The sequence below is a fragment of the Ambystoma mexicanum genome, chromosome 1p (assembly GCF_040938575.1).
Source record: "Ambystoma mexicanum isolate Mex_15411 chromosome 1p, UKY_AmexF1_1, whole genome shotgun sequence".
In the NCBI taxonomy this organism is placed as follows: domain Eukaryota; kingdom Metazoa; phylum Chordata; class Amphibia; order Caudata; family Ambystomatidae; genus Ambystoma; species Ambystoma mexicanum.
The window spans coordinates 990,741,981-990,755,658 of record NC_090921.1 but is presented as its reverse complement, the minus strand read 5'-3'; the positions used below and the strand labels follow the sequence as shown (position 1 = coordinate 990,755,658).

At 41.9% G+C, this 13,678-nt stretch overlaps 1 protein-coding gene across 1 annotated transcript in view; it reads right to left on the bottom strand.

Moving 5' to 3' along the window:
* SETD6 (SET domain containing 6, protein lysine methyltransferase) overlaps nt 1-13,678 on the bottom strand; it is a 667,868-nt gene that overhangs the window by 519,934 nt on the left and 134,256 nt on the right. Inside the window, exon 4 of the mRNA XM_069654594.1 lies at nt 7,715-7,856. Within this exon, the coding sequence (XP_069510695.1) occupies nt 7,715-7,856 (142 nt within the window). The remainder of the gene's footprint in view (nt 1-7,714; nt 7,857-13,678) is intronic.

The following is a 13,678-nucleotide window of genomic DNA, read 5'->3' as shown; positions in this document are numbered from 1 at the left end:
AGAACCCACAATAGTATTTTTCTTGTTGTAGGTATATGGTCTTGATAAACTGAACTAGAACATTAAAAAAAAAAAATCACCACATCAGGCCCCAATTTCTTATGTGTTGTTCCTCGTCCACTCCCTGGTCTTCCCGGGAACTTCAGCAGTATGCATCTACTGTCAAGATCCCCTTGGCGTCCTTCAACAAATCTGAAACCTATCCTCCAGACAAAAATGTGCAAACAGTCCACTTTATTCCCTTTAAATTGTGTCCAAAAATGTCAGGTCAGCCGGTGGATATATTCCCTTTAACAAATGGAGTGCAGAAGGGCTGCAGGAAAGGTTCAACATTTAGGAAAGATGTAGCAACGTCCCGAAAACGGGCATGCTTTACTTAAACTTGATGGGCAGAGTCGGTAGCAGTGGCAGAGTTTCTTCCCTATCTACAGGTGTGACATTGGGAGGAGAAAGTGCTCTTGATACCTGTAACACCACGGAGTTGGTTGTTGAGTTGGCTGCAGTCTGGCAGTCTCTGGCAGTTGACAGGGGTACAGGGTGGAACTGGGAGCTAGCCGTGCCCCCCAGCCCCCGGCTCAGACAAGCAGGAGTGGATAGTAACCGGCGAAGTAACCAATGATGGGTGGACTGTGTGATCATTGAACAGCATACGTCCCAAGGTAAAGCAACCTGCTCAGATACCCATGTAAATCCAATCTCAATCAGAATAAATTACTCTAGGGTAGGAGTGTGTAATGGAATGTGGGTACCCCACAGAGTAAAGGGTGTTACATAGCCTACCCGTGTCTAAGTCTCTATCCTGTGTCACTTCCGCCATCCCCTTTTACCTCCAGAGTTCTCAACATTGGCCCACTTGTTTCCCTTTGCTCGAGTACGTGGCCCTCACCATGAAGAGCAAACTGCCTAGTAGGTCTAGCCTGCGTAGCAAATCCTTAAAAATGGGAAAACTGGCACAGAGCCCATTAAAAAATAATAAATGTAATTCAGAGGCACCTTCCACAAAGAAGGGTAGAAATTATGGAGGAAACTGGGGAAAACCAGTGCCAAATGACCAGATAACTATTACTAGCTATTTCCAGGCCGTTAGCAAGACGGGCAAGTTATTTTCTATGTCATGCCCCTCAGTGACGCAAGTGAGAGACAGTCCTTCATGCAACCTAGAGGGGGACAATAATCTGCAAGAGCAAAAGAAAACTAATTTCTGCAACTAATAACATTGCAGATACAGCAGACGAATTTGACAAGCAAGTGCCAAGCTTACCGCAGTCTCTTGACAATAATGGATCATTGTTACAATTATGTAGTACACTGAAACACAACTCTTTGGGTTCCTCCCCCCCCCCCCCATGATACCCCATGAAAATATAATTGGAGGAAACCTGTCCAGTACCCCAAACCTCGAAGCGTTCGTTGACACCTTGGAAACTTCAGGAGATGCAAGTGATGGCGAGCCCTCCAACAGTACTATCCAGGATGAAGCCTTCCACCCGGATAGGTACTCCAACACTATTCTTTCTAAAATGAAAACCTTATTGATTCTTTGTACAAATCTGGCCACTGAACAACATGACCTAAAGGTAATAACCACAAAGGTAGTGGAGATTATCTTAGCTAATACTGCCTTATGCCTGGGTCAAAAACCGGAAAATAAGGGAATGGATACATCAGGGAGGGGTTTCAAACCCACAGACGGGACCAAGGACCCCCGGCAAGTATACTAGTTATGGATTAAGACTTAAAGGGCCAATGTGAGCATTGGGACAGCCTTCCAGTCAGCATTCCTAGCTCACCGGCATCAGTAATGCTCCAAGACTCGGTTAACATTGCTGCTTGCAATGAAAAGGATGCCCTGGAAGCATTATGCAATGAAATATCAAATGATGGAAAGAAATCTCCAGGCGATGGCACAAAGAGGAAAGTAACTGAGTGGGCCACTGGACAAATGGGCTCATGCAGTCCCAAAGCAACCACAAGTAAAATCTCAGGTTGATTCGGCGAGGGGTTGGCTCTTGTTGGGCCCAGGAAAAAGTTCATGTCATTGGATCTTGCCACACGGGTAAAAGTCAGCCCACTGACACGAATTTGGTGAATAACCCTAGGCCAGTCATTGATTGTTTCACCAGGCAAGAGAAAGGGTCCACCTCTCTGTCACCCAAGAATAATACCACCAGATGAATTCTGTATACCAATTTTCCAAAACACGGGGAAAAATGGGCTAGAAGATTATAATCCTTACTTAAGTGGTCCCGATATTGGAGCCCAAAAGCTGGGGGTTTTAGTGAAAATTGAAGGGATTCAGCCAACTGCAACCAGGCCCTTCTTAAATCGGTCATCCCTGCTCAGTGTGTGGTCTACGATCCCCCAGCTGTGAATGATTTCTTCGGCAGATATTTTACAACTAAAACGCCCTAAATGGCACAGTTTAACTGGGTCTTGATTCAATTTGTATCCTCTTTTGCTGTATCCATGCTATGTGCTACAGTGGATTTATTGTATAATCTGGCCAACTAACGGTATACCATGAGCACTACCCTGGTGCCACAGTGACTACTAGAACCGATAGAAGGCAGTATGGGGAAAGGTTGTTGTACTGCCATCCCCCCAAGGGTTGATGAATTCAAAAAACACTATGGAGTCCCTAATGGATGCACACAGGTGGGGCCATACGCAAATAGAGTTACAAGAAGCCATACACAGTCTTGACCAGATTCTGGGTCAAGGCCCTGGGAGCAACCGGCTGACAGGCCACATTTGGGCCAACTGACTAGAGGGAATTGAACTTTTAGGTTTGCTAGTTGGAATACCTGGAGTTATCTACACCTTTTTCAGACAGGGGGTGTCAAAGCAAATGCTAACCAGCTATGATGTCTTCCTTCTCCAGGAAACCTGCCTCAACCCTCACGTCTATGTGGACAGGTACCACCTATACCAAGTAATGGCCAAAGTGACTGGGGGTTGGAGGTGGAGGGGGGTTGACCATATGGCGGGGTTATTTATGGGAGTGAGCCAGAAAATGTATTCTAGCCAAGTGGCAGTAACATCTAGCAAAGGGATGGTCTAAGTGGTTGAACTTTGGCCTCACTCAAACAGAACGGGAAGGAAGTGATGATAATAAAAATAACAATTTAGCATTTATATAGCGCTACAAACCCTCAGGCATCTGAGCGCTGCTTATTACCCACGGTGTGTGTTGCTCATTTATCGACCTCAGAAGGATGAAAGACTGAGTTTGGTCTTGCCGGGATTCAAACCTGCGTCAGCAGGCTCTGCACAGATGTCAAAGCGAGCGCTCTACTCGCTGTGCTATTAGACCGGTTAATAAATATTTATAATCTGTACAAAAAGTCCTGTATGGAAGAAATCCATTCTCAACTCGATGAAATCTTTGCAGCAGATGGACGGTTACAACAAAATCAAATGGTATTGTTGGGTAGAAATCTGAATGCCAGATGCTCAGATGAAATTGAGTGTTCACCTTATCGAAATATAATTAAAAAATGTGAAATGGACAGAACATCACTAACCGTAAGGGTTAAAAATGCATACATTTTCAGTGGTACTGGGGCCTAATTCAATTGAATGGTACAACCAGGGGTGATATCCTTGGGCAATATACATGGGGAGCAAACACTAACAACCCTAGACTATTTTTTTGGTAATAAGGTGTGCCTTATGGTAGTATCTAAACCTGAGGTGAAGCCTAAAGACTATAGTGATCATACTATTCTGGCCCTCACTATTAGCAATTAGGGAATAAATCCTCATTCCGGCTGCCATGGCCTACAAGTAAATCATGCCGGTAACACCATACGCTGGACAGCAAACATGTCCAAAAAGCAAGTGTAGTGTAGCGGTGGGATTACTCACCAGTGTCGATTTTGAACAGCTTGATAGGATAAACGGTAACTAAATCAAAGTTTGGCTAAAAAAAACTAGCCTCTCAAACAGAAGCCCTCCTTACAAGGCACCCGCTGACAATTGGAAAACATACTAACCAATTTGATAGTGCCATCCACGATTCTAAATGAGAAATGAGACAGAAATTGAGAGCAGTAAGCAGGTCTGGTGGCCCTGCCTACACACAATGGTCTCAGATTGTGGCTATAAAGAAAGAATACAAACATTGGCACAAGCGCGGGAGACACAATTAAAAACTACCACTGGCAAACAAGGATTAGCACATTGAGTACTGGCAAGCACAGAAACATATGGAAGATACTGGGGAAGGCTAATGGAGACAGCAGTAGGCAAACCCTAAACCCAATAAGTGAAAGTGTTTGGCTTAAGTACTTGAATGAGAGATCATAATCTTACAAGGGGGACAGCTCTGCAGTTCATCCCGGGGGGCTGGCCCATCTTGGCCAGCAAAGAAGATATAGAAATACTTATTTTGAAGCTTAAGAACTCCAGGGCCTGTGGTCCAAATGGACTCGCTAATGTAGTCTTAAAACAAGACCCTGGTAGGTGGGCTATAGACGGTGCATCACCCAGGAAATTATGATTTCATGGCAGCAGTCTGTTCTCCTTCCGGTTTATAAAAAGGGGGATAGGCTAATGCCGGAAAATTATAGACTCTTGCCACTTTTAGACTCCATGGGGAAACTCTTTTCTACCCTTGATTTAAAGTCCCTGCAGGCATGGGTCGAGTATAGCCAGCTGCTCGAATTTACACAAACATGTTTTAGCCCGGGTAGCTCCACTACCCACAATCTGAGGGTAACGGAAACCCTTTTTCGAAAGGCCTCAGCAAGGGGTGGATAGTCAATGTACATCATATTTGTCCATTTTCGAGCTGCCTTTGACAGCATGAACTGTCAATAACTATGGGCCAAGATGGAGGGCTGGGGTTGCCAAGTGGCTTATGTGTGTATTGAAGTGTTTGCACCACAGTACAGGTGGGCGGGTTATAGATTGGATGATGCAGGCACTATGGCCACTAGTTTTCGTATTTCTAGAGGGGTGAAGCAGGGATGCACATTAGCTCCCCTGCTATTGGCGGACCTTTCTGCCCGTTTTACCTCAGTCATCGGCTGCAGCCCTAGAATTGGTGGACAGTTACTACCACATATGCTCTACGCCGAAAACATGGTAATGTTCAACCATACCTTTTTTAGCGGAACCATGGGAATGTTTGATATACTAGTCTCATATGCAGCAAATAACGATTTAACCATAAATATGGAAAAGACAAAAAGGTAATGCGTATAGCCTCTGAGAAGCTTAACCCCCAGCCCCCAAACAACCAGCTTGGGGCAATTAGAGTATATAGTGAAATACCCTTACTTGGGCCTCGAAATGAGTGCCAGTCGGAATAACTGTTCTATAAGAGAATGGCCAAAGCTCGCTGTTTGAAACACTTGATTGAGCAATTTGCTAAGCAACGGCTTTTGCCCCATGGTCTTGTATGGACTGGAGGCTCCGATTATGCAGGACCGCTGTTGGTTGGATAAATTAAGTTACTTTTGGAAAAGGTTATTGAAACCCTCTTACTCGACCACAGTTGAGTACCTGAGATTGGAGTTAGGTCTCGTTTCTCTTAGAGGTAGATTGTTGGTCAGGCGGGGAACCCTACACTTAAAAGCTAAAACGTATGTCAAATGTTAGCTTTAATGGAGGATCCAAGAGGACCTAATCGAGAGCACAGTGGTACCAAGTTTAATTTGAATAATAGTCATATTAATTGGCACCCTAACTTCACACGTGGAACCAGGTTTGTTGTTATTTTGAAACTTATGTTCCAACACAAACTGATGCAATGGGATTGGACTAATAATTATCCACATCTCTCGATTTTAAGTACTTATAAAATATGTCTCATACGTCATACACAGCTACCTTCATGCACATGTCTCCAAAAACACCAAAACCTTAGGGGTCTACCTCCACACCACTATCACTCTCAAAACAAGTGAACGCCACAGCTTCTGCCTCGGCCTATACTACCAAGCTAATAACTGCCTGCAGACCATTCCTTCTGCACCAAGCTGCATCCCACTGCCCAGAGCCCTAATTTTATCAAAAATGTAATACTCCAACTCCCTCTACCTAGGCACCAGTAAACAAAACATCCACAAGCTTCAAATCCTCCAAAACAATGCTCTTAGAGCAGCTCTTAACATACCACGTCATGGCCGAATAACCCAAGTCAAACAGACGGCCAAATGGCTCCCCATAAAAGACAGAACCACCTTCAGAACGCTGATGATCACCCATAAATGCCTCAACAACACAGCCCCGAAATATTTGACCGACAAATTCACCTGGAAAACCTCATCAAGACCAACCAGAGCCAAATACGCCCACTACTTTAGCATTCCATAATTCAGACTCCAAAAATCAGGTGGTTCTAGCTTCCCTGTTCTAGCTGCCAACACTTGGTACTCACTTCCCCCTCCGCTGAGAGATGAACACTCCTTCCTAGAGATCAGATTCAAAGTAAAATCCTGGCTCCTCACTCAAACCACTCCCTCCTGAGCCACACCCCCAATCCTACCACTGCCTGTACATCTTTGTAAATACTGCATAAATGCCCACCTCAGCAGCCCCCACTGCATTTAGTATATCTCCCCCTCTTCCTCTTATTTATTGATTGTAACCCCATTATGTACTGTACTTATCTGCATATTCTACTGTATCAATTGTACTATATCTGTACTTTCTATTGTACCTTTGTATATGTATAACCTGTGTGTAACTCCTACCAAGTCAAGCGCCTAGCTACCTCAGGGTTCAGCACGCTTTATAAGCAAATCAAAAGGTACTTACTACAGTGTCCCAAACCAGCTGTGTGGAATGTGATGCTTAAACTACGTACTAGCCAACTCCCACTTTTGGTGTTTCAGGGTTCCTATAATAGGACCCCCACGGCCCTCTTACAGGGTCTGTCGAATATGTAAAACTCCAGGGAATAGTGAAACTGCTAAACATTTATTTACTGAGTGTAAAAAACTGGGTCCAGTTTACAAGACCACTCTTGACAAATACATTCATAACCTCGACGCAGTAAAACACAAGGCCTTATGGACTTATTGTCTTAAAACTGAGATGGAAAGTGGTCACATTGCTTTGTATTGGTTATGTCGTGTAATCTTGAAACTTTTAACAGTTGATAGTGACAAATAATATTGAATGAATTTAGCCAATGGGTCACATTTACGCGGACCCAGATAATGATTGTAATGAATTGAATGAATTTGATGATCATATGTAGGCCTAAAAATGTCTATTTGTGTTTAACCGCAATTAATTTTAAAGTGTATTTTAAGCATAGTTTAAAGTGCATTCTTTTGGAATGTAAATACATGTATGTTTACTAATGGAAATGTTAAAAACGTTTTTGCCGTTTGTTAAAGTTTTTAGAACTAAACACAAATACAATAAAAATAAAATGAAGTAACAAGACACTGTCCATGTGAAGAAATAGCTGTAAGAAAACGTCAATATTCCAGCAGAAGATTTTACAGAATTCCCCGAAGCAGAATGCCCTAGAATTCTGCAATATCCATGGAATACTGTGGACCCAGGATTACACCTTTCTGTGCAATGTAATACAAGCATGCATCAATTATTGACTGCAGAACAGGCATAAATAGATACTGTATGCTGCTTCCACAGGAAAAGGGATCACTCATCCACAGTCCTGGGACAAACAAACATCCAAGTCAAAGCATTGGAAGAGATACACCAACTGTAGAAATACAATGGATCACCTTACCAAAACATGGGATGATCCAAGCCTTTAAGGTCCGGCCAAAGGGCAAAGTAGGGCTTCCACCGTGAAGCACTGTTGGTGTATTCATATAGAAGGGAGAGGAGCAGTGGCACCCAGCCTGAGTCACTTGCCAGTGAAGATTTCTCTGCAGTAACAGAAACACATTAAACCGGACTTCAACCACAGAACCAGTTTCACAAGCTTTTCAGATGTCACTCCTCCACCGGCAACAGGACAACAATCTTCCTCACCAACTGGTTTTATCTTAAATTACATTTACATTTTATTACAATTGATTATTTTTTGGAGCGGAGGGGGGAGAAAAAAGTTTGTGCCATATCACAAGACAGCTAAATAAAATACTTCACATAACAAGGAACCCAGATTGCACACATACAGGAACCACCACAAGGGGACTGTACATGCGTACAATCTGTTACAACATAAGAAGGGAGGCAGAAGCATAGAACTACAGCTTGAAGGCAGCATTCCTGTACTTTAGCACCAACTACCGCTTTGGAGTACTGATAGAAGGGCAATAAGATGGGTGGAGGGACAAACTGCTTAAAAGTGTTCAGCTTTTTACCCACCGATTACCCGCACATGGCCACGATAACCACATGCTGATTTCCAACCTACCTGTCCATGCCCGCCCCCGAAAAAATAAAACCCCTACTTGGACCTGCTTGAGCTAGCTTTCACACAGTAGCATCAAACCTGTGCTGTACAGGGCTAAACAGTCTTTGTTCAGCAGTATCATGGGAGTTAACAGATTAATTGTAGCTATGAATGAGCTACTGAAATAATAATGTCTTAACTAGGTGTGCCTTCAGCCACTTGATTTATATGCAATACTGTGTCTTCATATCTGTTCCTTGCACCGAAGTCCAGTTAAAAGAAAGCATTGTCAGCACCAATAGTTGTGGCTTGTGCATAGGTATTAGATATGCATTTGCCAGGCACTGACAAGTCAGTGTTTGCAGAAGTCTGATGTGGAGGGAAGGCCAAGTAGCTCCCTTTGCCCTGCACTCCCTTAGGACTTATTTCAGCAAGGCAACCAAGGCTGCCTTTACTCGCACTGCAAGAAGACTTTTCGGTGGTGGCAGACCCTGAAGACGGTAAGCCTCCAATATGCAGGAAACAATCCACATTGAAACTGTGGCTTTAGATGCCAGACCACCTTTATTGGGATTGCTGGACGTGAAAAAAAGTCTTGACGATTCTTTGAAGTCCTTCCTTTGTTCTGTGAAGATCGAATTTAAGAGCTCTTCCAACATCTACGTTATGGAGAACCCTTTCTGAGTCAGGTGGTGGTTCAGGAAAGAGTACCTCTGTCCCCTGCACACCTCTATACTGGTGAAAGCCAACCAACAAATAAGTAGAATAGGTACTGTATAGTATCAATCTCATAACAGACTTCAGGAAATGTGGGAACTTCAAAATTTGTGATTTATTGCATCAGGTGCTCAATGAGTTTTGAGAACTTTCTTCTCTTCATCCGTTGCAATTTACATCTGTCAATAATGCAAATAACCACATGTGAATATCAACTAGCAGATTATGATGCTACTATACAGTACCTATTCTACATATTCATTAATTGGCTTTCACCAGTTTAGCAGTGTACAGGGGACAGAGTAATCCTTCCTGGACACCATTCTTTGTCACTTAGCCTATGTGACAAGGGTGTGGTTCCTCCCCTACACCCAACTTTATCAAATGGTTATATACTTATCTTCTTTAGATTTGGGTGTGCATAGGCACAATTTGGTTATGTGCACACACACCATCGTTATATCATTCTCTAAAATGTATGAACATAGAAACATGCCACTACTTTAGCAATTTTAAAGGATGAAGTATGTAGAATTCTTTCACATAAGTCACTTTGACAAATCTCCCCCTACAAATGAACATCCAACTAAACGGGTAGTGCAATTAAAACATTTGTTCAGGAGGGAGATCTCACAGAAGCACCATGCATCGACTTTATCTCAATATTATAAATCTCACAGGATACCAGAATATACTGAGCCCAACTTTACATAAAGAGTAAAATTTGTGAAAGATGTGAACCAATTCTTAATAAATGTTCTCTAGATTTAATACTTCACACCACATAGGAGTTATCAAAAGCCCTTTCAACATTCGATCATGAAATAGTTGAAAGCACAGTTATGTCATCTTAAAATCACTAAGTGGGATAGAAAGAAATACGTCACAAGATCGGATTAGACTCGTATCAAAAAGGACATTGAACAGAAGATTTACAAATGTAGACGGGACACACGTTTACTTGCACAATCTTGTGTATACTTGGCAGGAGTATTAGCTGTCCAAAAATCCAATTTCAAATCACACCAGAAAGTAATCAGGACAGGAGTAAACTAAATAGTGACGATAGTTCTGGTAATAGAGATATACCATGAGCTAGGAACAGTAATACTGCCAGAGAGCACAAACTACTGAATCATCGATACATCATCAACATCGGTCTCTATCGACTTCTCAACAATGTCTTTTAGATCGAAGAAAACAAGACCACGGCAAAAGAAAGCTAAAACCGAACACACAGAGCTAGCACAAGATACTAGTGAAGTAAACATTTCCATGCTCAATAAGAGGGTCTTATGTTGTTCCTAATAGGATTACCCATTTCTTTGCAAAGAGGATTTATCCATTTAAACTACTACTAAAATGCGATAACAGATTTTTGACATGCAACCTAACGAGACAGATGAATCAGTTACAATGGTTTACCTAGAAATACGACCTAAAAGCACATTTAATCTATGCATTAACAACACTGCTTCGAATATTTTTTAAACAAAAGTGCTAGATCAGTTACACCATAAAAGACAGTAACTAACATCAAACGAAAAAAACTTTCTTTAATTGACAATCTCGCAAGAGAGATTTCACTTACTATCAAACCTGCTAACAAAAGGTGGAGCAGTAATTGTAATGGACACAAGTTTTATCATGAGAGGTTTTCCATTAATAGGTGATGACTCAACATGCTAGATATGGACTGTACGAAAGATTGCTCCATTAATCAAAAATACTCTTGATAAAGCAGAGGATAATACATGACTACTCCAATCACTAAAGATTTGACAAATAAATTCCCAGTTACACCAGTTTTCTATGCCCTTCCGAAGATTGATAAGGACAGGACTAACCCTCCCTTTAGACCAATAATAGCAGGTACAGGCAGCATTTTTGATCCTTTAGCAATTTGCCTAAATGGTCTTTTACAGCCGATAGCTCAACACACGAGTTGATACGTGCGTGATACTACTCATTTCTTGAACTACTTGGAAATAATTCCTGATGATTGCATTCTCTTTGCCATGGATGTACAAAGCCTTTATATATCTTACTCCCTCACATTAAGGGGTTAGAGGCAAGGATGTGGGATTTACTACAGGAGGATTATCTTCCATGCAAGTAAACAATCTGTTATTGAACTTGTGCAGCTCATTCTGTTGAACAACTTTTTTTCATTTTCAAGCTACATTTTATTTGCAAGCTTCAGGCACCTCGATGGGATCGGCAACAGCACCAGTTTATGCTAATATCTTCATGCACTATTTAGGCAATAAACCCTGAGCGGGTGGGGAGTGGGCTTTACTACATCAGGTTCTGCCGCCCGGGGCTCAGTTACAGGCCCGAGGGCAGCAAACTGCACTAAGGTTTTATAAAGGCGCACATAACTTTGCTGTGTCGGTTTTTCTAGTGAACGTGGCAGTTGCAGTATGCATTAGTCTTGAAAGATTAGACAGCACATTCACGTCTACTGATAAGGACCAGTAGGGAGCCATGTTGGAACGAATGCTTCCCATCGCTCCATATCAATAGACTTGAATTTTAAAAAGCCAGCGTTTCATTAATATCTGAAAGAGGAAGGGCTAGGTAAGCGACTCGAGGAGCTCATCTTTTTTTAAAGTGTCCAATGATGTACCGTCAGAAACTTCATGCTCAAAACAGGATGCGTGCAAATGGCAGCCTAGATGAGGTAAACAAAGAAAACGGAACTGGAAGGAACGTAATGCATAGTCGCGTACCAATGAATGTCGTAGGAGGAATTACAGCAGAGGTAACGCTTGGAAATGCACCAATGGGTGCTTGCAGGTAAGTACAGACAAGGCAGCCAGGGTACCAAATGGAGATTAGACATATGCTAGATAACCCAGTTTTGTCTGATAAGATTTTACCTGGAAACTAATTGATGACAATTTTGGAATTTGGACTGGAACCAAGTTTGAACTACAGATGATCTTGGGTTATTGTAACTCAATTCATTCTATATGAATTGGCAACAGGTACCCCAACCTTTCATTTCTTGGATGTGGAGATTACCACTGCTTATCGTAAAACTACTTATTGTTTACACAACATTACACTCAATGATGAAGAATTTACCCAACAGTCAATTTCCAAGACGGAGAATGATTATCTCAAGTGTTTGAGACAGAAGGAGACATCTTGACAAATCTATATACAGCAAGGGGTTGCCCACTTTGCAATTAAAATGGTTATTCCTGAAACTACCAATGATGGTTTATAAAAAGGAAAGATAAAGCCTGTGGCATATACTAGTTAAGTCTGAAAGGTCTCCATTACATACCCAGAGAACATTTGGGAATTGAAGACATGCATGTTCTCATGCCTTAACTGTAGCAACTAAGATATCATATGGGGTAATTCTGTGCAGCATCCGTATAATGCCCGTAAGAGTAGACTGAACGATTACACAACATGTTACAGCTCAAACTTCATCTATGCAATTAAAAGTCCATGTAGTGAACTGTATGCCAATCAGACAACGATACATGAGAAAGGTGGATAGAACACAAGTCTAACAATTGGACAGAAATCTGTGAGCTAGTCATTTTCTGGATAAAGGACAGAACATTTCCCAGATAAGATTTATGATAAGGAAGTAATACACTTATCTCCAGTGGTGGTGACAAAACTAAGATTAGCCACACAGGAACTGTACTGATCGATCGCGTGGGGACGGAATCACTGAGCGTGCCCACCACCTGCGGAACGAGTGTGCGTTTTGTACATAAAGCAAGTTTATCGTACAATTATCCGGGGAGCAGTTAGATGGTACTGTAGAACCAAGCTAACCCAAGTCTCAAATCACATCAGTTGACATCTTGTATACAATTTTACAACAGTTAAAACTCTCCCAGATCCTTTACTACAATCCAACCCCCACATGTGGACAAACACCCTATTCAAAGAAATCCCATCTTTCTCCAATTCCTACAGTCTCATTGGTTAACGTTATCTTAACTGCCATCTTCAGCTCATGTGTAGAGCACAGCTCCTGGGTATTTGTCCATGGTAGGTCCTGACATCATTCAGTTAAACATTTGTAAGCAAACATAATTAATTACTAGTAATAATTGGCCTAAGCCCTTTTAACCTTTACTTTTAATAGCACATGGTTCACAAATATTTAAAGCGATAAGAAAACTGGGCAAACAAGTTCTCTTTGAATTAGCATCAACTACCTTCTTCGCCAGGTCAATGGTTCCATTGTAACATTCTGATCTAAATAACTTCTATTTCATTGGACACAGCACATCTGAAAATACAATTGAAACTCCTGGGTTCCAATTACTTTAGCCTTGGGCATGGACTTACCCCAGGATTTACTGCTGGCCAGAAACAAATAGCAAAACCTCTCTGTTAATCTCCCATATATACAGGAGATTACATCTGCCGTCTGTGATACTTATTAGACCATAACCCCATGGCTGGCTCCTTCAGTTGAGCTGACCGCGAAGGTTGAAGTTACTTATTTACCCATCCTGTGGTCTCTGAATCAGTTTCTCAAAAGTCAAAGGTCACTTTGCAAACAGCCCAGAATGCCGTTTTCCAATCCATTGGTAAAAAGCCCACTAAATTTAGATTCACAAATTCCCTATACATTTGTATCATTGTGCATGA